Source organism: Centruroides sculpturatus, unplaced genomic scaffold, assembly GCF_000671375.1.
Source record: "Centruroides sculpturatus isolate CEXI.00-Female unplaced genomic scaffold, Cexi_2.0 scaffold239, whole genome shotgun sequence".
NCBI lineage: Eukaryota > Metazoa > Arthropoda > Arachnida > Scorpiones > Buthidae > Centruroides > Centruroides sculpturatus.
Window position 1 is genome coordinate 69,282 of NW_019384979.1, and position 27,687 is coordinate 96,968.

The following is a 27,687-nucleotide window of genomic DNA, read 5'->3' on the forward strand; positions in this document are numbered from 1 at the left end:
ATTTGTTTCGATTATCCGGATTTTTCCTTATCCGGACTACCTTCATCCCCAATTAGTCCGGATAATCGAGGTTCCACTGTACTTGGATCTAGATACAAAACATTTAAATTGGCAACAGTGAATGTAACAGAGGGAATTATTTAGTTGCCAAATCATCATTTTGCTCGAGGCTGCACTATTTTTACTTCTTGTATATTCTGCACTTTTAGAATTTTACCAAATAACTGAGACAAAATGACAAACTGGCTGGACACTGGAACAACATCGTCAAAATGGGACATCTGGTAAGTCTAGTAATGATACAAGTTGTAGTTGGTAAGGATAACAGATTCAAGAAATGACTTCATTCATTTACTGGCATGATTTTTTGGTCTTCTGATCAATGGTATATTGTCCTTTGTGTGAGGTGATGAATGTGTTTGTGATGCAGTAGAAATACCATTTTCATCACTGATAGCCAAGAGAAACTGTGGCAATTTTTCAAATGTGGACCCAAGCAACATCTGAGCTGGTATCAAACTGTGAATGTGACAATTATTTTTGTTTTCTCCACAGAAGTAGGCATGTTATATACCTAAAGCCAGATGTTTATAGATCAGTTATCACTGACATGGAGAACAGATGATGTTTAGCAGCTGGTCACTCTTTGCTTCATTTCTCCCCATAGACTTTATGGGGGTAACCTTACTGGAAGCTTGTTCTCTTTGCTAGCATTGCTCTGCAGTTCATTGGAACTATTAAGTTATCACTTCAACAAAATAGTGAAAGAATATTACTATTAATAATAACAATGTTCATGATTTGGTAAAATCTTAAATTATATTAGTTAATTTATTCAAGAGGAAATACCTTTATAATACTTCAAAATAAAATTTAATTGCATTAGAAATAATTTTACTTTTTCCTAAATTTGTTTAAATCAATCTTTATATTTAAATAAATAAATAAATAATAATTAGAANACATGTCAAAAAAAACAATCGATTTCAATTCAATTTCTCGAAAAAAATTATTACATGTTTATACAATAAAAAAGAAATCAAGAAACGAATTGCGTCACTTTCCCGGCAAAAAAACTAAAAATTGTGGTGGCGCCATCTGTTATAATATTTTATTTAAAAACGTTTTATATTATTAATTATTATAACATTGCAAAAAGCTTAATTTTGAGGGTAGAAATGAGTTTTATAAAAACTATTAATGCTAATAACAAATAAATTCTTCATTAAACCCGACCCCTGTTGAGATATGACACATGACACACCTCTATCTCACCATCCATTGACCTTTAACCACCAAAATTTAATTGCGTCAATCCCCTTAATACACAAACCTCCCTACAAAATTTCAGAAATTTTCGGCAAAAAGGCACAGGAGTTATTAAACTTCGAAGTGGGTGAACAAAATCGTGCACCCCACACAAACAAATACACAATCATACATCCATACATACAGAAAAAAAATCCCGAATTTTTTTGCATTTCTCGATGTTTCAAGATTCGGACTCCAAAAATATAAAAATCCTGGGTGGTCATTTTTCGACCGATCGCCATACTTTCCTTATGTTATAGAGCCTATAATAGCAGAGGGGAAAAAACTTGAGAAATAATTCACTGACTTATGTTCTAAAATAATATAATGGAGTTCGACGATCACTTATGACAGAAAATTCGTTAACTTCTAATTCTAAATACATCTGTTGTTAAAGAAGCCGAAGTACAGTAGAACCTCCATTATTCGGACCTCCATTATCCGGATTTTCGATTATCCGGATTGTTCAAAATAAACAAAAATTTTACGAATTTGCTTATTTGCACTTGGCGAATTACGACACTGTTTATGTAAGTGATGGAATGCATAACTTTTTTTGTTTCAACAACGTCTCACCCAGCACAGTGGTCGTAAACTCTTAAATATATTTTACGTCGTAATAAAAATATAACTTGACATACGTATTTATAAATAATTTATATTCAAATTACATCATTTCTATGACGAAGGGCGGCGTATGGGAAATGTGGGTCACCACCTATGCCTGGCGGTCCGAAGGGACTCATGCCTCGAAGGTTTATGCATTACTTAAAAGCCGCGAACGCGACGAAAAAATTTNGTGTCATCGAGTAAGAATTGGATGGGGAGATTCACATCGCGACATGCTTCTGTGCAAGCAGACACGTAACGGGGACGGGTACGTTGACGGGAGGTGCGTCGGACTACTGAGCATGTCGGATTAAAAAACGTCGGACTATCGAGGGACAACTGTATTACAATAATTTTATTTTCAACAGTTTATAATAAAAAATTTCCTTCTTAATTAGGTTGGATTAAAAGTAGAGTCAAACCATAACAAGAATTACAACAATAAAATTATTACTTATTCTAATAGTATTAGGAATGTCAGATATGATTCAATCAATAAAATCCACAACTATTTTACAATGTTTTTAATATTTACAATATAAAATACAATAAAAATATTGTTTTATAACAGACTGGAAATTAATAAAAGAATACTAATAAATATAATGTGAATATTTCAAAATGAATTTCAATTTAAAATTATCCATTTAATCTTTAAACTTTTTTTCAATATTAAACAAATATAAAATCATTTATAAATAGAATTTTGAGATTATTACATTCTTTAAAACTGAAAATATCTGACATGATAAGGCAAACTGACCAATAAAAAAATCTTAATAACTGTTGTTTTTGCAAATGTGAAAACCTAACAATTAGGGGGTCTGATCAGGCTACACTTATGTGTAGGTGCAAGATTCAGGGATGTCTTTATTCAAGCTCAGTCAGTCAAGAAGGACGTGACTGGAGTTCAAGTCCAGACAATTGTTAAGTTATAATTACCATCAAATTTTTATTTCATTGTGATTGGACTGAAAAAGAATAAATAGATTAGAGATATAACACCAAAGATCCTAACATTAAATTGACGATAATGAAAACCTGCAAGATAAAAATTCTGTAAACAAGACTAGACTACTATAAACTATAATATTGATAAATCCAAGCACTATTTTTACTTTAACTAGTTAAGTAATGAACAAAATATATCCTATCATTCCAATTTACATAAAAATTTATATTTTTAATGTTCTGATTTAATATATTCCTGGAATGTATATATCATATCGTACAACCCTTTTCCATAAAATTCTGAGACTGATTTAAATATCTCAACTTAGGTAAATGTTGTTTAGTTCAGATGTTACATTCAAATACAGTCGACCCCCCTATAATTACGGTCCCTATAGTTACGATTCCTATAAAACTACGAAAAAATTGCTACCGGTATCCGTAAAAAATAGTAAAAGTTCCCTATAAACACCTCAAACGTCATCGGGAAGCCGAACTACTTTCCCGCCGTCCGTAGCGCCACGCTACGGAGAGATTTCNAAACAATCGTTTTGGTTTAGATGCATCCCTGATGAATAGAAACTTTTTTCAAAATTCATTTATAATATAAAATTTAGAATATTCGTTTTTAATTATTTTAATAATAAACAAAAGAATCGATCTTTTTAAAAAAATTCTAAATTAATTGATACTTAAAAAAAGATCCTTGTACCGAATTATTCGAGGTAATATTAATATTAAAACGTAAAAGTTAATATTAAAACAACAAATATTCTTTTGGAAGAAAAATTATCGACTCATTCTTTAAACAACTAAACACTGTTCTCGTGCAATTGCAGGTGTGAATGAACTCGTCTACGGATGAAAAGGTGATCAAAAACGTGCATAAAAATTAATCTATGGATCTAAAAATTATTAGTATACTTACTCTTATCATTTTGTAATGAAAAATTACTACCGTTTTTAATTATTCAAATTTAAAAATATATTTTTTATGTATGTTTGATAGTACGATTACATTAAAAAAATTCAATAACGTTCTTATATTTCGTTCTAGTTTAGTTTCAGAAACGCCAAAAACTTGTGACTACTTTTTGACAATTATTGATTATTGATGCGAATATGCACACGATGGATGCAATTATGTCACGCGTGTGTTGGCGTCTAAGTTAAAAACTCCATCACATTTGAAATTTGCCAAAAAATTATTTTTTAGTAACGCAATAAGTATTTTTTTAAACTATTAGAATTAAGTTGAAACAACAACGAAAGATTAACATAACACCATCGCGTCGAAACAATAAACTGACTCATTTCTCCAAAGAATGAACTTTTTTTTTTTTATTTTAAATAACGACTTACTGTCACGAATTTGTTACCACTACTACTATAAACGTTAGCGTAACAGAGCGAAGATCATGGAATGGAAACGATAGATTCGCGTAACTACTTATATGAGCTTAGAAACGATTCTTTTTTCTTCTTAATGAACGGATAGAATTTTACTCAACAAAACTTTATTATAATATGATACTTGTATAACTGAATCGCAATATATTGCATATGAATGTAAATTTTTTTTATCAAGCCTATACCAATAAGCTATTAATTACTTTCCTATCTTTAAAGTTGTACAGCTATTATAATAATTTATGAAATTTTTGCATTTTTGGCTGGAAGTGTTACGTTTGCCATTACAATAATTTATTTACATGATTCAAAAATAGTTATTTAATATGTAAAACAACAAGAGATAATTAAATAATTTTATTGGAAAATTTATAAAGTACTCAAATCAAATCAATGAATTCATATACAATATTAGATTTGCATTTATTTTTTTCTTGTCATTAGCGTATAATTTATTCATATCTAATCTATTAGAAATGCAATAATGATATCATCTAAGCATGCATCATTCATACTCAATCAAATAATGCTAAATTTGGGATGATCAAAAGATTTTTATCAGCTATGTAAAATATAAACTCTTAAAAAATATATATGTATGTATACTTTTTTTAATTTAAAATTTCAAAGATACTTAATAAATTAACAATTTAAAAAAAAAAAATCTTAATTTTAATGTTTAAACCATCTGCCTACCCTAAGGCAAAAGTAAAATTTATTGATTTGATCTTTGTTCAGAGAAGTATGATATAAACACTTGTTTGCTTTAAACATATTTTTAAAACAGTATTTAGATACTTACATCTTCAATCATGTATTTAATCAATACAGAAAATGCTTCAAATCCTGCAGCAGCATGTCTTAATTGCATCTTCACCAAATTTAATTCTTTTGTTCTAGCCTCACATAATGCTCCCAAACGCTGAATCTCTTTTGACAATTCTGTCTTGGAGGCCCAGAGAGGTGGCCTTCTCATGTCCAAATTTGGAAAAATGGGTCGCTTCTGTGAAATAAGTGGCTTTCCTTGTGTTCCCTCTAGGAAAAAGAATGACGAACATTTATACAACATAATAGTAAAATATGATACGTTAATGAAGTAATGTGGAATTTATGGCTATCCAACTTGTCAATAATAATTTTAAAATTATTCAGAGATTTTTATTTTAATACAAATGAATTTATATTGATGTATTTCTTGCAGAAGCTTGATATAATCATATCAATCAATCATGTATTTATCAGCTAGAAATNAATGTTGAGTCGGATTAGTATAGAATCGATTAATTTTATGGAAGAAAATCTTTCAAACAGCCGTAGTCCGTAAACTTGATACGTGTCGGGTTGTGATTGGAAGGATTCGTAAGAAAGCGGATTCCTATAGAATGGAACGTATCTCTATCTTATAGGGGGGTCGACTGTAACTGAAAATTTGTTAGTTGCCTGTCATTGATATCAATTCACTTGACTTTCACTAGATGGTAGAATGTAGCAGAAAACCTCTTGTGACATTCTGCAGTGAAAATGAACATCCAAATTGAATAGCAAGTGCCATGTCTCTGATGCAATTACTGTCCTCAATCTGTGAACTTGAAAGCCAGTCTGATCTTGTGTCATCCTCCATTAACACTCTATCCAACATGAATCACCTGTGCCATTCAAACACTCACACTTGAAATAAAGTTTCATTGCTGTAAGCATCATACAGAATCTGCAATGTCTCTGTGGCTGTCATAGTGAACTTGATGCTAATTTACTGTTCATTTTTGATATTTATTCTTCAGAGCAAAAATATTCTCCAGCACACCCAACCACTTAGCAGAGATCAAATAAACTATCATCAATGACACAGGAAACTTGTAAAATGTTCAGTTACTCAAACATAATGTCCAAACTCCACATTTACCTAAATTGAGATATTAAATCAGTATCAGAACTTTATGGAAAAGAGTTGTATATTGTATAGATATTTGTTACACACAATAAATAGGAAAAAGTAAAAAATATTTTAGAATGAAATTATTAAAAATTAAATACAGCTCTTTGTAAATTATGTTTTATAAAATTATTTGCCTAAAATATGTAGATACTTCCAGTTAAAAACTCAAAATTTGAAAATGAAATGTACCGTATATACTAGTTATTCAATTCATATATTTTATGCATACTATTGTTAACCTTAATGAAAATTTGCATTTATATCACAATACTATATTCTATCTATATTCTTAATCAACTGGATAAGATAAATCTAAAGAGAAAATTTCTTTTTTATTCTGGATAAGATAAATTTAAAGAAGAAACAATATTAAAATTTTGATCTAATGATTTAAATTTTAAAAAATATTAAATTTTTTAAGATTAATAAGAAAAACATAATAATAGTAGTCATGTATTTATTATAACATAACATAATAAAATATAACATATATATAACATAATAAATACATGACTACTATTATTAAAATATTGAAATAAAATAAAACAGCCAATTATTAAAATGATTATTATTAAAAATTAATTATTTTATATAAATTAATCACTTAGTTGTTACAAAAACATAGATAAATTGAAATAATTTCATAAAGACCTTAAAATTTTATTATGAAAACACTATTTTTTCCAATATATAATATCAAGATTTAACTAATACATATATTTGAAGATGTTCAAATTTTTTATGTCAACATTAAGACTTAATGTAAATAAGAAAAAAAGCTAAAAATTTACTATATAAAATTAGATTTTATAATGTAATTTTTTAATTGGTAATAAAATAAAAATAAATCACTTGTAATTGATAAATATCAACATATATCAGTTCATCAGCAATCAATTATTTACTAATTAAAAAGATTCAAAAGTCAAGGAATTTTTTCAAAATATTTAAGATTAATAATTTTTTACTGAATTTAGAAAAATTATTTATCTTAAATAATTCTAATACCTTTTCTTTGAATCACCAAAATTTTCAATATTGGAAAAATTTTCTTCACTTCTCTGAAATAAAAATATTAAAAATCAATCAAAATTATTAGATATAAAATTTACAAAAAGTCTTCATAAAAACAAATATTGAAATTGAATATTACTAAAGCTGATTTTTGAGTAACATCAATTGAACATATATCCATAGTGCATATGAATTAGGACAGAATAAAGAAAGGAGTCTAAATAAAAAGTATTATTAGAGAATTTGAGTATACTCCTGTAAATTTTAATTATTTTGTGTGCATACTTTTGAAGTTTAATTGCTTCATAAGTCTACATACAAATGACAGCTGTTTTTCATGTATATTTTCCTTTTATCATCCAAAATCCATAAACATCAGGTTAAGTATCAATATGATAACTCAGTGGAAATACAGATATACCTTGCCTTACGTCGGTAATTGATTCCAGGAGATGCGACTTAAGTCGAAAAATGGCGTAAGTCAAATTTACTTGTCACTATGCTAAACCACAAATAACCAATCCCAGTTCTGTATTTTATTTATAAATGCATTTTTAATAATATGTGATTAATAAGAATCTATTTTAAGCTTACAAACAAATAAATTTTAGTTTTTAATATAGTACAGAAAAAAGTAATCTGAATTTACGAATTCATGTATATACAATACATACTTGTAAATGTACATGTTTACAATTTGGTAATGTTTATAGTACATTGCAGACTCTTTATTTCTGAATGTGGTTTGCTCTAGGACAATATAAAATAAGATGATTTTGTAAGGTTAAATAACAAATACAGTTATTAAAATTATCTTGAGATGGTAGAAAATAAACTAATTTATATTAAATTTACCAATATCGAGTGGCACTGACAACAACGCCAAATGGTAGATATTGGAACTACCGTGGAAAACACCAATATTGAGCACTTAAAGACCACTAAATAAGATGACAACACAGATGTTTTCATGTGTCATTCTCTAGGATTTATGATGATCATATTACTAACATTTACTGTAAATGTACATATTTTAACATGATTTTATGTGCTATAATGTTTTTCTAGCGATATTATGACTCCAATATTTGTGGCGGAACTGACATAAAGTCGAATAAAATGACTTAAATTTGATTTTTATTTTTCCATATATTTTTTGACAAACAACGTATAATCGAGAACAATATAACTCGAGGTATACCTGTATAACAAATTTATACAGTGGAAACTCAATTATACAAACTTGATTGGACCAGGGGCCATATTCTGGACATTGTCTCGTCTTTCACAAGCCAGTCACTGATTGGCTAATCATTTGTTCACATCTTGAGAGATCATGCATCTCTCCAAATGCGATTCTTGACAACTTTTTCTCTCAAAGAGTCTCTCGTTTTCAAAGACAAGCAGATAGTTGTCTTTCGACCATCGTTCATCTTTTGCCTCAATTTCATTATATTTAATATGGATGACTGGATGCTACTCATGCTGTACAATCGCATTAGATAACGTTCTCTATCTCGGGAAAGAATATTTCGAGAGAGAAAATGCTTCTCATTTTTTTCTAGTGCCTACTTGGAAACACCACTGATCCATTTTTTTTTTTTAATTATCCTACATCAATCACTGAACTATTCAGTATAATGTTAATCTTACTTAGATAGTTAAGAAGAAATTACATGGTAATATTTCAAAAAATATCTAAGTATACACACTTAGATATTCTAACTTAGGTTATTAACATTTTTATTTGTTAAGAGACAAATTGATGACAAAACTGTAAAACATTAGAAAACAAAAAAAAAAACATATCTTTGTCAAAATTACATGCTTTATTTGAACTTGTGCTTTCATTGCCACATGATCTATAATTACGTACTCTGCATTTTCAGAAATTTTACAACTTCATTGGTTAAAATTCTATGGGTGGGCAAGCAAGAGGTCCGTGTGAGCCGAAATGTAGGTTTTGCAAAATGCATGGGAGCCACAGTTCTGTACTTTTTTATTCTGTACCGCAGTTCTGTACAGCAATTTTATTATATAATATAAATATTATATACAACAAATATTGAATTTTTTTAATAAACATATTTTCACAAAATTGCAGAAATAAAATTGTAAAAATAATAATAAAAACCAGAAACTAACACTTTCAGCAAGAGCTGCATGTAATTCAAAAAGAGCCGCATTTGCCCATGTCTGTTCTATACCATGTTGCGTGTGCAGATAACACGAACATGTATAATCAACCTAGTAGAATTGTGACATCATCAACAAAGACGAGATCGTTAAAAGTGACCAGAATTGCCGCTGTCTCTGAGAGACAAATTTTGTCTCTTGTTTTGATGTCATTCATCCTTGAAAGAAGAGACGAGAGATAAATGACCAGAACATGGCCCCAGGAGTCTTTCAGATAAACAAAATTTAGCATAATCTAGAAATGCTTTTGTTTTTGTGTTTTGGATACAATATATTGGAGCACCATATATTTAAAAGTCTGATAAACAATAAATACTGTAATACAATTACTGTATTTGAAGATAAATTAATTTACTCAAAATCTAATAATGTTACATATATGATCTAGTGTGAGATCGGACTTGGAAAGGGGAAACCCACAATTTTATTCGGGAATTTTTTTAATTGAAAATTCATTTTTCGTTTTGAAGAGGAAATTTATTTAAATCTCAGAGGAAAAAAAAACCTTTTCCATTTTATTACCAGAGGATGAGTTAATTTCCCTTCCTGGAGTCATTTCCTTTCCCAGGAAACTCAAAATGTGTCACTGGAAACTACAACAAAAAATTCACTATTGGTGGAAAACAACAACGTGACTTGGAAATAAAGAGACCTCATGAACAGTGAGAGGGGTCAAAAGTCTGCGAGACTATTCCCTGTGTGCCAGCCGAAAGGATTTATCATCATCGTTCGTCGCCACGCGCTCCTCCCAAATATCCAATGTTTCTCCAGGAACACCTATGAAGAACCAACGGATCTCAACTTTCAATAGACTTTAACCGCCATCCAAGGCAACAGAGACATTCCCAAGGCTCCCCAATGACTCCACAGACATCTGGAAATCTGTACATAGTGCTTCAGGTATTTATAACAACCCGCGATGTTATGTAAGCTCTCTCTCCAACTCAGTTCTCGTGAAGAAACTTTAAGGTAAATACCCTTTTGTAGAACTAGTTTAACAAATGAATTTTGTTATTGTTAGAAATGTGTTGGGTGCACTTCCTCAAGCAGTCTCCATCCCGAGTCCAACCACCCATAGATGCGACTGCTCACGCGTAAATGCGAACGTAACAGTCTCTGCGTCTACCCAGAAGACACAGTGGTGTCAGTCCTGATAAATTTGTCATTGTAGTCTTCGCCGACGCAATGTTGACCCTTCGGTCCTGTGGTTCCGAAGCTTAAGGGGACCCTTTGGCATTGTCACACTAGCTTCACACAGCTATAATTGACAGATGACAGTGATTTCCTGCTACATGGAGAGTTTGGTCTCTATATATATACAGTGGGTGGTCGGTTAATGAACATAATCCATTCCAAGACTTTGTTCACTATCCAAATTGTTCATTAACCAATTATCAATTTACCATAGGTTTGTATGGGAATTTGATTAATTCGTTCTGGAGACCCCAAAAAATAAAAAATATACACTTTCTTACTACTTTTATTTATATGTAATAATAAAAATACATATATACACAGACTTGCATTTTTATTACTCATGTTTTTTGTTTGTGGGGGTTAAATAATCTGTCTAATGTTGATTGCTTTTCTCTCTTCAGGATTTTCAGAATTAATAGCATTGTAATTGTAGAGATCCCCAAGCCTATTAACCTCAACCTGGTTTGTATGCCATTCTAAGACCGTTGATCTGACATCCCCCACTTCTTCAAAAGATCTTTAATTAATAGCAGATATCGGCATTAATCCTCCTTTTTCAGAAGAAAACATATCTTGCCGAGTTTCTTGGTGTTCTTCATTCAAGAGTTCTTGGCATTCTTCTGTCTTCAGATCCATTTCAGGTTCCATTATGAGCTCTTCAATGTTCTTTATTTCTCAGATGTGATATTTGTTACTCCTTTAACTGCTTGAGTTTTCTTAATTATACAGTATCTTTCTTAGATAAGATTGAACTGTGCCCTACTGTAGATTTGTTCAAGCCATACTGCCCTGCAACATCAGACATCTTCTGCCCACTCTCTACCTTTGCTAATATACTCTCACCTTTTGAAAATAAAAATTGACGCAAAACTTAATGAGTGCCTGCCCGACAGTCTCATGAATACTATAAAAGAATTGCTTGTCAGAAAAATAAAAGGGTGGAATTACAAGGGAGTATTTCAAAGTTTGAGGAATACTATCTGATCAGTATATATCAAGTTGAGTGTCGACAATGACATCTCCCATGCTGAAGATAAAGGAAAATCAATTGGTATTTGCTATTTCTGTTGCTTTTTTTTGTTTGTTCAGTGAAGTGTTCGTTATTCGATCATGTGTTCATTGTCCAATCATAAAAATCTTTCGCAAAAGTGTTCGTTATCCGATCACCCACTGTATTCTGTGGTAGGTACAATGCTATACATTCTGTTTTTTTTTTTTTTTTTTTTTAAAGTTTCAGATAATTTGGACTATGAATAATCACATTTCAAATAATTAAATTTCTACAGTAATTACAGTCAGTTCTGGACTTGAATATCTGTACTTAAGACAACTGAAATTAGTGTATTAAAAATTTAGTTTCAAGTACAAACAATTTGTGGCACACACTAATGGCACAATGCAACAATTTAATAATAAATGTAATATTGTAATAAACAATAAATACATTGTATATAGCAGGGGTGGCCAACCTGCGGCTCGCGAGCCACATGCGGCTCTTTGAAGGATTATTTGTGGCTCTCGATAAATGTACCCAAGTTCCCTTTTCATTTTTGTGTTATTATATTTTAAAAAATTATTATCATTCCGTATGTGTTTCAAAATGTCTTTTAAATTACTAACAACAAATACGAAAGACTAAGTGCAATGTTGTAACAAATTTCATTTCCGTCCAAGTTAAGAATGATATGACTCATCGAAAACTGCGCGAACGAACATAAACAGTGGCGTAATCGTCCGTTATCGACCGACTCCAGACCGATTTTGAATTTGTAAACTGTCATTGCAACGGACAGTTGACATTGTGCTCTGGAGGAAACAATTTGTATCACTCTTGCTACGGATATAATTTGTAATCTGGAATTTTTTGCATACCTTTTTAATACGTATTTAATTGCGGCTCGCGAAAAATTTCAAATTTTGGAAAATGGCTCGGACTATCAAGGAGCTTGGCCACCCTGGGTATATAGCAATAACTAATAAGTTTATTCATTTGATAAAAATTTTCAGGACAAATAATTGTAAAAATTAACAAATATTAAACTATACAATGAAGAGGCTTCTTTATCCTTGTTCATACCTCAGAAAAATAAGTCTTACTGTGGAGTGGACTTTTTATTGGAGGCTACTTTGTCTGCCTCATTATGCAAAACATAAAAAAAATTTCTTTTCTGTGATGGCACAATTAAAAAAATTTTTTTAATGTTTTGCATAATGAAGTAAATGAAGTAGCCACCAATAAAAAATCGACTCCACCTTAAGACTTGTTTTTCTGAGGTGTGAACAAGTACAAAGAAGACACTATAATGTACAATCTAATATTTGTTAAGTTTAATCATTAAACAAATATCTGAAGACAAAGTCCTCTTAAAACAAGTTTATTCGTGTAACTACAATTCATCTTGATAACCAAAACAGAAAAATGAAACAGACTTTCTATAGAGTTTGGCATGAGATGATCATTCTAATTTCAACTGTATATAATTAAGCATATTATCATAATTTTCTTGTGTATACCCTGTAGATAATTCTAGGAATGAAAATAGTCTTCACATAACTGCTCATCATATACCCTATACCTGTAGAGTAACAGCAGCTCCATAGGCACAAGGTATAAAGTAGGATAGATTTGTAATTATACTTTAAAATCAATATATAACCTATGCTTTTTCCAAATATCTTAACAGAATAACCTACAAGTTTTATGCATGAAAATATGGTAATCATAAATAAGTAAATAAAAATTAACAAAAAAATTAATCAGTTTCACAAGACTACATCATTTCCTCAGTATAATTTTTGATTTCTTTGTACATGGTTGACTATCTGAATGCTTCTGTACATCTTTGCTGTTAAAATATCCTAATTAGTTAATTGAAATACTAAACTTTAGTCTGAAGTGCAATACACCTAAACAGTGTCATTGTATTATATTATGGTATGTACAGTACACATAATAACTTATTACAATATAAGTCATCTACAAATACAGTATCATACAGACTTATGCACAGCCTTGAAAGCCATGTTGTGTTATCATTGTTATTTTTCTTTGACTTACAATCAATTCAACTTATGACAGGAGTTCCAGAATAGAATTCCATTCTAAAAGGAGGATTATCTGTAATTATAAAAGATCAAAAATTTTTATAACTATCTTAACTATTATCAACTCAGATAAAGCAAATGTTTTCTCAGATAAAGCAAATGATTATTCTTTTTTTTTTTAATTGCTAGATCAAGCATTTAACTGTATAAAATGCTAGATGTTAGTTTAAAAGATTTGAATATAGCATACTATTCAATTAATTCATGATATTAACTTATATAATACTCTGTTAGCTAAAATGTTAGCAGATATGAAAGATTTTTCAAACATTTCAATGACAGTTCAATCTCTATCTTTCTATGTTTTGGTTCAAAAACAAAAGCAGCTGTTACTTGTCTGTCTATTGCCTTATCCAGATCTGTTAACAAATTATGCACTTATATGGCATGAGACAAAGTTATTAACATAGTCAAACAATGCAGCAGCTACAATTTCTCACAAAGTCTTTAAAACAACATAAATTAATATATTAATAATGAATATTGCAATTGACTTTAAGAAATAATAATAAAAAATATTTTAAAATTATTTTAACTCATTTGAAATGTTAATATACTGTATGCTGGTACAAAGGAACCTTGCTTAACAAGCACCTCTCATAACAAGTAATTTGCATAATGAGCAAAGCAAATTGTAAAAAAATGATTTCCTTAATGAGTGATGTTTCACCTAACAAGTGATGAGGAGAGGGGAAGTCCCAGATTGTGTGCATGCTACATCAGTCTATGTTTAGCACTCATTCTGCTAGCATCTTAGTGTCGCTTATGATCACACATTTTTCCAAACTTGTGTTCAGACATATTACATATAAACATCAAACCATAGCCCATTATATTATAAACACACCAAACAATATGCCAAATTCTTGAGCTATGTAAAGACTATAATTAAATATTAGAAATTACTATATTTCATTTTTTTTTTGTTTTCTGCAAATCAAATTTGCATTCCAGGTTGGTTCATTCCATGCAAGAAGAAAAATATGAAGATGATTCACACTCCTTAACAATTTATATTGTATAATTTTCTTTGAATAAATGTTAAATATAAAATATTCGAGTATTTTTTTTGGCATGGAATCATATTTTACATTAATTTATATGGGAAAAATTGTTTCGCTTAACCAGTGTTTCTCTTTATGAGTAACATTCTGGAATGAATTATGCTCATTAAGCAAAGTTCCACTGTACAATATATTAATATTAATGTAACAATTAAAAATTAAAACATGATTCTGAATTTAAAAAGATACTAATTTATAAGTCATGAAATAAATATAAATATTTTCAATAAATCATAAAAAATTATATATTTACTATAACCATACCAAAGGTTCTGGAATGTTGCAAATATCATCAATTGCTGCTTCAAGCTCATCTCCTGTACTTTTAGAAGATTCTGTACTAATTTTCAAAAATACCTAATTATTTATCTTCTTCAAAATATTTTTGTAAATCAGTGTTAAAATAACAAGATAAGAAAGTATGCAAAATTTAGAAACAAAACTGCTTTCTTAAAGATACAAAAGATTATTTATTTCAAATGCTTTTGGCCTCACTTTAGGCCATCCTCAGCACACAATAAATCAAATCTAAAATATAAAAATATATTGTTTTCAGCCAAAAATGTTTCAAAATAAATAATTTTCTGTGTCCTTAAAAAACAGTTTTGTTTCTTGATTCATAATAATAAGATAAATGAATATTTATTTACTTTAAAGCTTACTTTATATTTTACAAAAAGGCAATTGAATTAATACTTACTTTATATTTCTTACAAATGAATTGGGGTATTAATCAAAGACACATTTAAGATGTAACTATCTGAATTTAAAGAATTAAAATATATTAAAGTCTAAAATACTCAAATCTCCTAGGTATATATCACATTCTACATAAACTGCAGGGGTTACAAAATAATTTTCTACGCTCTCTTTTAAAACTAAATATTGACCTCAATACATTACAGAAAAAAGAAATTGATAACATATGCTAGCAAATGGTCCATTTAAAATGTAAAAATATGCATCCAATTAAAAAAGTGATCAGAATAAAAGTTATTTATTTTCAAGGAGCTGTTTCAAATGTATAAAATTTATGCTATTCCATATCCCCTTAGATGGGCAGGAACAACTTATAGTCCCAACCTTACATAATCTGACCACCATGTGTTTGGCAATTTTAAAGGAGCATTGCAAAGACAGATTTCATAGCAATGATCAGGTGAAGAGGCTGTGCATTTTTGGCTTCAACAACAATAAAAAAATATTATTCTACCAGAATATAGAAACTATTCAAAAGATGCAAAAAGTGCAGTGTAGAGGATGAAAACTACATGAAAAAATGACATATTATTTAGATCTGTATTAAATTAATTAAAATATCTATAACCATGAGACAGATAATGGTAAGGGCTTATCACACCAATGATAATGGGCACAGACACTCAGGAATCAAAGTAAAAACATTTAATAAAACAAAAAGGGGGTGTACAATAAGATGATTACATAAGTATGGAAACCGAAAAACCCAAAGAAACCTCATCAGTTGGTATTAACTAAAAGTTTTTAGTATACTTAAAAATTATACAAAGTGAAAAAAATAAACTTAAAATTAAACTTAAAACTATGTCTAAAGCTATACAATATAAAGATGAAAACATTGCCATGACTGTATGACAGGAGTAAGCATTAAGAATTATTACTCCTGTCTACATTGATAATGCTTACTGTTCATGCAGTCATGGCAACATTTTTATCTTTATGTTGTATAGCTTTAGACATAGTTTTAAGTTTAATTTTAAGTTTATTTTTTTCACTTTGTATAATTTTTAAGTATACTAAAAACTTTTAGTTAATACCAACTGATGAGGTTTCTTTGGGTTTTTCGGTTTCCATACTTATGTAATCATCTTATTGTACACCCCCTTTTTGTTTTATTAAATGTTTTTACTTTGATTCCTGAGTGTCTGTGCCCATTATCATTGGTGTGATAAACCTTTACTATTGTCTGTCTCATGGTTAAAGATATTTTAATTAATTTAATTATACCTAGGGTTAAAAGCAATTTCTGTAATAATTTTGGATCTGTATGTTTAATGTACTGTACATCTCAATAAAATGAAATTTTTGCTTATTCTGAAAAAAAATGCAATTTGTCTTTACTAAATTATCCTTGTATATTGAAATTTGACAACCACTAACTCTAACTAATGCAATGCTATTACATCATTTGAATTTTTTACAGAACTTTGAAAAATAGTACAATAATAAAGTCTTTTGATATGTAGCTTTTAGCTTATGTTCAGTAAAGTTTAATATAAAAGCATACCTCAAAAATGCAATTTTTCTGGATTCTTTATTCTTCACATGGTTTTCTTTCAATAACTCAGATTCTACTTCATCAAGTAACTCATCTAAATCATCAGCCATCTTGTATTGAAAATAATAAAAAATATGATTCATTTGAATTTTATAATAATCAATTCATTTAATATGAATCAAGTAAATATTTTAAAAAAAAAATATATATATATATACAGTGGTACCTCAGGATACGAATGCCCCAGCATACGAAATTTTCAGGATACGACATGAAATTCGAACATATTTTTGCTCCACGATACGAACAAAAACTCACCATACGACATTACATTAATTCGCATTTTTCATTTGTTTTCCTTACTACAGTTATTTTTTTAATGTATTACTTGGCTTTAATTTGAGTATGTTTTTCGCGTTGGAACGAATTATTTGGTTTAACATGTAATCGTATGGGAAAAGTTGATTCACCTTACGACATTTTCATGATACGATCTCAGTTTCGGAATGGATTAATTTCGTATCCTGAGGTACCACTGTAATAAAAATCTTACACCAATTGTAACAAAATCATATAACTTTATATAACTTTTATAAGAACTTAGCATAAAAGACAGTACTTAAAGATATTTGGTGCCCAAGTGCAAGAAACTGTCCACTTGTCTGCAAGACAAATGTACCCCACATCAATTAAGTAAGTGTACGCCACACCAATATTTGATCATACCACAAGGTATGATCAAATATGACCTTTTCATTGAGAGAGAGAGAGAGAGAAATCAAATTTATATTTATGAATCTCAATGTAATCTGACTGATTAATTTGACTTTTTCAGAATAACAAGAATAATTTTTTCTTAAGTTTTGCCCTGCCAGGGTGTGGCCGAGTTATCCGGGCTGCCAGGTTATCGAGTGCTGAGTTTTTGAGACTCTACTGTAATATGAGTGTTTAAAATGCTATGAATATGCATTATATGATAAATATTATAGAGTTTTTAGTTTTAGTAAAATAAAGAAATGCAACATGCTTTTTTATTATTATGAAAATTTCTGATTTATCCTTTATTTTCTCCAAAAAATTATGGTCATTGTATATATAAGTGTATTGCATCCATTAGTGTTACCACCTGTCTGGTTTTCACCCGGACAGTCCGGGAATCAACTCACTGTCCAGATGAACTATTAATTTCATCCAGAAATACTGTGCGCAACCTATCAACCTTTTTTTTTTTTTTTGTACTATTCATATTCATACACATCTCCAATATCCAATAGAGCTAAGTCATCTAGGTTACTTACGTTACTCCTACCCAAGTCTCCCTAGTCCCTAACTCTAACTGATTTAGAACTGGCATGCACTGCACATTATTCTTCACATTGCAAAATGACATTACGCATGATTCAGGAACTTCTGTTCGAACAAACCTCACCTGCCGTCCGGGTCAGCGATTTTAAAAAGGTGGCAACACTAGCATCCATCATGCCACTGGTAGACTTTTGTTAAAATACACACTCTAAAGTTAAGCAAATATAAATATAATATTCTTTATACTGGATTTAAAAACGTATTTTATTTTCATTAAGCCTAAGTAACTAATAACCTATATCATGATAGAAATTTATTTCTATTCTGAGATTAAAAATTTTGAGACATTCCATTTTTTGAAAAATAAGATGTTCCAGTTAGATCTGAAGCAGACTAGTGAATGTTCCAGCTTTTGGAAAGTGCAATAAATAAATAAAAATTAAAATAATTACTTTTGTTAAATTGTTGTAAAACTTGATTTTATGATATAATTGAAAACTGATTTTATAATATAATTGAAAACTGATTTTATAATAAATTCTCAATATAGTGATCCCTCAGTTTAAAATCTACTTTTTTCCTGTGTACAGATCATTGTTTCTCAAATCTTTCCTTAGAAATCACCTACTAAAAGTCTTTTTTAGTCAATGTTTTTCCTAATCAACTCCTAATAAAATTTAAGAAAATAATAAACTATGTACTTATCATTATTTATTAATAATATTTAAAATTATAATTTACTACTTATTTGCTTATTTTATAATTTTTATAAATGTCTGTTATCATCTATTGTCTGATAGTGTTACCTTCTTGGTTAGTATAAATAAAGTAAAATTTTTACATTTAAAACTAAAACTGTTAAACAATGGTCAGTTATTTAAAGTATCAAGAACAAGCAGACATAATTTTTGTATACAAACATACAAACTGAAATGTGTAGAAAGCCACAAAACTGTATCAGCAAGCTTTCCCCAACTAACAGCAACCAAACCACCATACATTTTCTGCTATGCTACTTATCTGGAATATATTTTATGTTAGAAACTTATATTTAGTATGTGGCCATACGTAAAACATCTTTACTATCATGTGCCATTTTTTGGAGCATAAACACTTCTTTTGATGATAAAAATGATATTTGAATACAAATAATACTAACCTTATGTGGATCTTGCAATTACATAATTATTACATTATAATTATATTATTACATAATTTAGGTGATTTATCTGAAAGAAATTATTTTCTTATTTTAAAAGAATTTTTTGCTTAAGCAAAAAATCATAAAATTAAACTACTTTTTTTTTTAAAAGAAAATTTAATTTCTCTCAAATTAAGAATTTATTTTTTTAGGTAAAATAATCACTCTTTGGAACACCTTTAACAATAATGAGGAAAAACTAACAAAAAGGCAAAAACAAAAATATGTAAATCTCTTTTGTTGACTTTGCTGGACCTTTATTTTTGCCAAGTTGATACTAAGATTTTGATACTCTACTTGGTGTGGATTGTTCTTAAACTCAAATTTTGATTCATAACTAGAAAACCAAGAATTATTGCCTCTAAAATCTACTACATATCAGTTTATTTTCTAATGGCTGTTGGCATGAATGATCTGTGCAATTGCAATACTTAATCCAAGAGCAAGTAAAAAAGAAAAACTTCTTTTATAGTGTGAGTCACTGTTAGTACATAATGGGTAAAGTTTAAGTTAAAGAGTACAATAATTAACTGTCATGTACCATTTGTACATGACAGTTAATTATTATAGAAGTCACTATTCTAATCTAATCCACTATTAATACAAGTAATATACTAGTACTCTAAACCAATTTTAAACATACCAAATACTATATGTGTTCATGAGCTAAGCATGTGAAACAAATATACTGTGAACAACTGAAATATAATAATTTGAAAATCATCAGGCATATAATAAACTCTTTAAAAATAATATTTGCAATTCCAACTGTACTATTACATTAAAATTGCATTATTTATCTAAATGTATAAAATTACATGCCCTGACTGACTGACTGAGTCACTGATTCATCATCACCCAGAGCAAACTGCTGAATCTAAAGAGGTGAAATTTGGTATACAGTTAGGGTACGTCATGAAAACACACACTAAGAAGGAATATTTTGAAATTCCCCTGCGGGGAGAGGGAAAGCATTAAGGCTTAACCGGAACTTCTACTGTACTATTTTAGATGCGATTTTCGTTTTCAACTACTTTTAGTCTTCATTGAGTACTTAGGTGTATTAAATTGATAACATTTCAGACATAGTTATAAATATTTTTATATATTTCGATTTTTTAACCAAATGTTCGAACCATTTTAAATTCAAATTTGTTATTGCATATTGGTTTGATTATAGAATGATTGTAAATGTTCCAGAAAATTGATCAAATTGAAAATAGTTCATTTGATTATCAGCAATTCTCATCATTCTCAGCAGTAGGTGTTATATAACAATTACTATGGTTGTTGAAATACTGAACATAAATGGGGTTTGCTTGCAAAACCTCCGTGGGCGAAGTCGCAGGTAACAGCTAGTATTATATATAATGATCAACAGATCTCAAATATACAAAAAGAACTTAGATGTAGTTAAAACACAAGAGAAAGTAACCAGAAAAGATGACAGTTGAACTAACCCTATATAAATTATATAAAAAGAAAAATGTGAAGATGTATTATAAAAGTGACTTAAAATATTCTTTATTTCTAGAATGATGTTGAATTTTTATAATCCTATTTGAATTGGTTCACTAAAGAAATTTAATGTTTTATGTAATTTAGAAAATAAAAAGATTTTTATATATAAACCATCAAAGCTAAGTAATGAAAACCTATTGTAAAAATACACTAATATAGTGAAATATATTATAAAATAAAAAAATCTAAAATTATCTTAGAAAATAACTTTTAAAAGAAGCATTCAAATAATGTGATTTAAATTGCAAAATGAAAATTTCCAATAAATATTTTTTATGAATAAAATATAATTCATTTCAAATTTAAATTTACTTTGAAATAATAATAATAATAGTAAATGTGATTGTCAGACAAGAGCTTGAAAATGGCTTAAGAAACTCTAAAGCCATTATTGATTCTAGATGACTATTTATAGACATTCAAGGGCACATGCTAAAATTTCCTTACTATATCTTTAGTTAACTAATTCTCATTAGCATACTATATTAAGTATTGATTTTTAGGTATTCCTTCAAAAAGAACAAGTAAAAACTTCAATAAACTTGGTAATAAAATTCATTTGTAAATAACAATTCCTTATTAATACAAAATGTGACCTAAAAAAGAAAATACTCTTATTTTATATATTTGCATATAAAATATTTCTTGCTTTACATATTTATCTATACTTACTGTACATACAGTACCTATTTGTCTATGTTAATTTGAATTGTTTATGTTTGTTGTTATTAAAATTTGGTTTTTGCCAGAGTAGAAAATTTGTCCAGTGAATTTATCTGACTATTCCAGTTAGTTCACATTCAATATATGTTAATTTCAATAAAAATAAACAAATATAATACAATTGTATGAGGGAAAACATAATTAAAATAAAATTTATAATGATTCACATGGCATTCCAGACCTTATCTTCATTAGAAAATATTGAAAAATTAAAGAAAAAAAATTTTTTTTTATGTTTTGGAAACATAGAAAAGCTTTCCTTGGACAAAATCCAATTCCTGAAAATTTTAATAATTCCCTGAGGCATTATTAAAGAACAGAAAAATGAAATATACTATTAAAACACAATATTAATTTAAAAATGTAATAGAATCAGCAAAATTAATTTCATACGTGTAAATGACACGTTTAAACTGAAATTGATGATTTTTATTGCCTTATTTGTAATGCATCATTTCCAATGAATTTTCTGCCCATGCTTTGGTTAATGTTCAATTTTTACAATTGAGTTTAACATAAACTGATGCGTTTCGCAAATCAATTTAATTAATTAATTAATTACTGTAATTGAAACATGGCATAAATTTTAAAAAATAATACGTAAACAAGCCATTAATGCTTTAATTAATTTTATATTTTTATAACAAAATACTACAAGTAAAAATTACCTGATTACAGGATTTTTGCACCACCGATTCCAACTAATGGTCTCGATATCATTTCGACTTCCGTCCGATAAAGCCACGTGACTGATATTTACAAGTACTTGGTTTTTATTATTATTATTATTTTTAAAATGGAAAAATTAAGAATGGTTTTTAAAAATACGTCGTATTTTGTTATAGGAATGATTCACGTTCGTGCTTTACCCGGTAACTAGAGAATTTCACGTTGGAATTTAATTAATTAATTATAATTGTAAGAAATTATCTTATTTAGGTACGCCAAAATCAAAATATACGGTTCAACAATTAATTGATATTTCCTGTAAAGAAGCAGAAATTTACAAGAAATATAATGTGGTGAGTATAAATGTCAAAACACGTGTTTATTTCTTTGAATTAAAACTATCCGCTAACGTGGAAGAGTATAGTCTATGGCTTATTTTTTCGGCTTTAAGCTATAAATATAACTTGTAATCGAAAAAAAAATGAATGGAAAAAATAAAACTAAGACTGTAACTCAAAATTTTCTTCAGTTTCTGTTGACAAATATTATCAAAAGATGGCGTTTGTATCAAACATATGGAAGTTCGAGTTGGTAGATACATTGATATCTAAAAAAGGCATCTTTCTACATTTGGCGTATATATATTGTAGGAAGGACCTTCCTTCATTTATTTTGGAGCAAAAACTGTGTAATATTTTTAAATACACTTTTTATATTTGCAGTTTCATCGCCCCCTAAGGAGTCGATAACGACTATAAAAATGTCCTGTATTGTACGATGTCCGTATAATGTCGTCCTCTTTTTTTTGTACATGAAAGTTGTTAACCGTGCTGTGTATATGTATGTGTTCAGAAATTAAATGTTGCGAAATTTCAGTTTAAAGATAACTTCGGGTGTCTCCTCAGAATGAAACGAAACAAAATAGAAAATTAAAAAATATCGAATACTAAATTTTTACAGAAATTCAAATTGAAATATCGTTCCTCGTTCTTCATCTATACCTTTTTCTTATTTTTATTTTAATTCTTTTCCCCTTAGGCATCAAGTTTTTTTTCCATGCCTGGTTTGGCCTAGCCTGAAACGAGTTGCTTAACTTTCCCAGCAACATTTGAAATTTTGGTGGAGCCATTATGATTTTTATTTTTAAAATTTATTTATATTTTCAACTATTACAAAATGGCAAAAAGCTTAATTTTGAGGGTAGGGATGGGTTTTATAAAAAAAAATTGTAAATGCTATTGAAGAGGAAAATTGTCATTAAATCTGATCCTACTCAAGATATGACACACAACCCTCCTTATCTCCCCACCCCTTCGACCTTTAATCACCAAAATTTAATAGCATCAATCCCCCTAATAAACAAACTTCCCTGCAAAATTTCAGAAATTTTGACAAAATGCACAGGAGTTATTAAGCTTCAAATAGAGTGAACAAAATTGTGCCCTCTACATACTCCATACATACAGAAAAAATCCCCCAAATTTTTTTTGCCTTTCTTGACATTTCACGGTCCAAGTCCAAAAATGGGAAAATCTTGGGGGGGGTCAGTTTTTTGACTGCTTGCCATACTTTTTCTCTGTTATATATAACAGCAGGGAAAGTAAAAATCATTCACAAAACGAAACTTATTAAAACTTTGGTATCAAATATCTTGTGAGAAATCATCAAAAAAAACATCTAACATTCACATTATATTATGTGTGAGTGGACGTTCTGTTAAAAATCACATTGTATGAATTTAGACTATCTCAACTGATTTTGCAATTCATCCTCGTCTTGTAATGCTTCTATTTTATCACTCAAATCAAATCTTTATGAAAGATATGCAAGTCGCAAGTGCAATGTATGAGCAATGAAGCCTGGTAAACTTTTATAATATAGAATTTCAAGGATTGTAAGTGGTAATAATCAAACTCAAGCATTTACTTAAACTTTATATTGCTCTGTACAGAATTGGTCACAAAAATATTTCTGTGTCGTTGCTGCTGTGCATAAAACAGAAATTTAGTTCGCTCGATTTTCTATTCAGTTTTGGCAGAAATTTCAGAAACATTTTTTCATTTCCTGTTTCCGTCCACAATTACGTTGTATTTCATGTTTGTCAGTATCTGGCTTAACAGTAAAACATCTTTTATGCAATATAAAATGCACAGTAAATATACACTGAAATAATTATAGAACTTAATAGAATGTTAAAACAGTTATGTTCATTGCACAGTTATCTTATAATTACTCTAAATATTATTCTAAGTAGCGTATTATACTTCTCAAAATTCTGTTGTATGTTATTTGGCTATTCATTATTATTATACATGTATTATAATTATGACATTTAAATTTTTAAAAATTTTTCAGGATGGCATACTTATTGAAAATATGCACGATATTCCGTACATTTTACCAGATCGGTCAGGACCAGAAGTCACTTCAGTTATGACAAGAATATGTTCAGAAATTAAATGTCTTATTTCTGATATCCCTTGTGGAGTACAGTTATTAGCTGGTAATAATGAAGCAGCTATGGCTGTAGCATTAGCAGCTGGTAATCTCAAGTTAAAGATTCTCCAAATATATTACTTATATATTTATTTTACATAAGTGTGATATTTAGTTTTAATGTAGATAAATGCACTTACTTATTATTAAATTGTTTGAAAATAACATAAAATTTAACACTGTTTAAAGATAGATAATATATTTAAACTAATATTTGTATCCATTATGTAACAGAATAAACTTTAAGATCAATTTTAGGATTACAGTTTATTCGTGTCGAAGGATTTGTATTTGGACACCTTGCAGATGAAGGATTTATTCAGGGATGTGCGGGTACATTACTTCGACAACGGAAAATTATTGGCGCCGATAATATACTTGTATTCACCGATATAAAGAAAAAACACTGGTATAATATGTCATATTATAATAATAATAGCAAGTTTTGAGACTAAAACATTCTTTTATTTATGATTAGCTCTCATGCAATCACATCTGATTTAAATACAAAAGATATTGCTAAAGCCGCTGAATTCTTTTTAAGTGATGGAGTCATTTTAACTGGAAGTACAACTGGTGACCCTCCTTGTCCTAATGAAGTATCTGGTAAATATGAAGTTTTTTGACATATTTGTTTAATAGGTATACAAAACTATATTTATATACAACTTTATATTTTAATGGTATTATTGATTAAATACAAAGTCTAAAACTAATGATGGTATTTCAGGAAGTTTTGTCACCAAATACACAAATAGTAGTAAATTGAATATTTGATCTTTATATTTGCTTGCTTAAAAATTTCCATTTCCACAAGGAATCACTATTTCTATCACTTCGACATTATTTACTGTTGAATTGAAAGTTTTTAAGGACTGATCTTTAGAGATAAACAATGTCTCTTATTACTGAATGTGTAAATTACTTACCAAATACAGAGTAGAAAATTTATATATGATTCAGGGTCAGCTGAATGGCAGCACAATAATTACAATTTAATTATAATTCATAATATTATGTGGGCTCCTTCACAGTATTACAAATTACAATACACTACAATTTGAATCCACATAATCTTCCTAATTCTTTATGATCTCAATCAGAACTCTATAGCTTATTCTTCTTTCCTGTTTGTCCATTTTAAACAATTGACTAAATTATTTTCAAATCCATGATATATTTTCCATGAATTATTTTCGAATTCATGATAAATCCATAATTGATAGACTCAAAAATTAAATTAATTTTTTGTAAATAGTCTGAACTTCTAATTTATAATTTGGATGACTAAATTATGTTGAAATAGCTAAGTTATAGACCATATGGTATGTGTACTACTGACGAGAATTAATTTATATTTGCAAGACCTGCTTTCAGTTTAAACTGTTATCGAGGATTATATCCATGATCAGTTCAAGACGAACATTTATTTAAAATCCATAAACCTCAACAAAAATGGTTTATTTGGATAGGATTGGCTTTTCAGAATTCACACGAATTTTGTATTTGTTTGAAATCCTAGAAGTGAATTTCTTTGATAGAATTTCTTAAGACATTGTTCATCATTTACTAAATTATGGATTTGAATCTTGTTTACATAAGTCTTTCTTAAGCTAGAAACAAACTAATATAATGTATAATGTAAAACATTGGGATATGTCTTGAAATTCCATGATTAATTTACAACTGTAATTATTCTGTAATTAAATTAATATAAAATGACATTCTACATCTGTAAATTTTTTGTAGATGTTCTGCATTCCATTTCTATTCCTGTGATATTGGGTTCAGGAATAACAATAAATAATATTCATCTTTATAATTCTTGCTGTGGAATGATTGTTGGCTCCCATTTTAAAATTGGAGATAATTGGTCAAAAGCAATCGAAGAGAATAAAGTTGCTAAATTTATGGACAAAGTTAAGAATTTAAGAAGAATCTAAGTTCTATATTTTATGCATATATAAATTGTATAATTGCTTATATATTTTTAAAAAATTTAACAAATAAATTTTATTTAAAACATAATATTAGTTTTTGTTAAATTTTTTAAATAGAATTAATTTTTCATAACTCTTTTTCAAGATATAAAATTAAATTAATAATATATTTTCTCCATACATAAAGATGAAACAATATAATTTCAAATAAAAATAAAACCTTCAAATACCAGTAACAGAACTTTAATGAAAACTCTGAAACAGAATTCCAAAATGGAATGTTAGAATGATAATATTTGAAAAATCAATTTTTAAGATTTTGAATACCTCATTAAAAAAATCTGAGGCAGGCGTTGGTGAAGGCCGAAAATGTTTGGAGTTTTCTTTAAAGTTCTGTTACTATTATTTAAAGATTTTGTTTTTATTTGATTATCTCCTTTTCAATTTATTGGAGCAGTTTTATATATAAACTGAAATTATATTACAATTCTGCAGTAGTGGGTCTAACTATGTGCAGACAGTGCAGTGTGACTTGTAGGTTACTAAATATCCCAGCAAAACAAACAATTTTCAAATAGTTCATACAAAAATAAATTATATATGTACAAATTAAATATATACAAATATTCCAATGAAAATAAAAACTTTATGGGGTCCTGTAATTTCTCACTAGTGTCTAACACAATTTCTCTAAGACTGAAACATTCCATTATTATTATAATCAATTTTCCTGATATTCATAAGGTAATTCCTTTCAAAACCTCAACAAAAACCTTTAATAT

General features: G+C 28.7%; 2 protein-coding genes across 6 annotated transcripts in view; one reads left to right on the forward strand and one right to left on the reverse strand.

Moving 5' to 3' along the window:
- The first annotated feature begins 72 nt into the window (after window positions 1–72).
- Window positions 73–26,938, forward strand: LOC111632736 (uncharacterized protein F13E9.13, mitochondrial-like). Of its 5 annotated transcripts, none has more exons than XM_023377247.1 (8): window positions 19,766–20,029; window positions 22,479–22,562; window positions 22,646–22,672; window positions 22,740–22,822; window positions 24,825–25,011; window positions 25,224–25,374; window positions 25,444–25,571; window positions 26,715–26,938. In XM_023377247.1, the coding sequence occupies exons 3-8, from the start codon at window positions 22,648–22,650 to the stop codon at window positions 26,906–26,908; spliced, it is 768 nt and encodes a 255-aa protein (XP_023233015.1). In that variant the 5' UTR covers window positions 19,766–20,029; window positions 22,479–22,562; window positions 22,646–22,647; the 3' UTR covers window positions 26,909–26,938. The 5 variants fall into 5 exon arrangements, with proteins under 5 accessions (XP_023233018.1, XP_023233015.1, XP_023233016.1 ...); XM_023377248.1 differs by lacking the exon at window positions 19,766–20,029 and adding an exon at window positions 22,273–22,283; XM_023377249.1 differs by lacking the exon at window positions 19,766–20,029 and adding an exon at window positions 22,279–22,363.
- The window catches only part of LOC111632738 (tumor protein p53-inducible nuclear protein 1-like), a 33,209-nt gene continuing 31,037 nt past the window's right edge, over window positions 25,516–27,687 (reverse strand). The window contains exon 5 of the transcript XR_002757917.1: window positions 25,516–25,568. The gene's annotated coding sequence lies outside the window, so the exon portion shown is untranslated. The remainder of the gene's footprint in view (window positions 25,569–27,687) is intronic.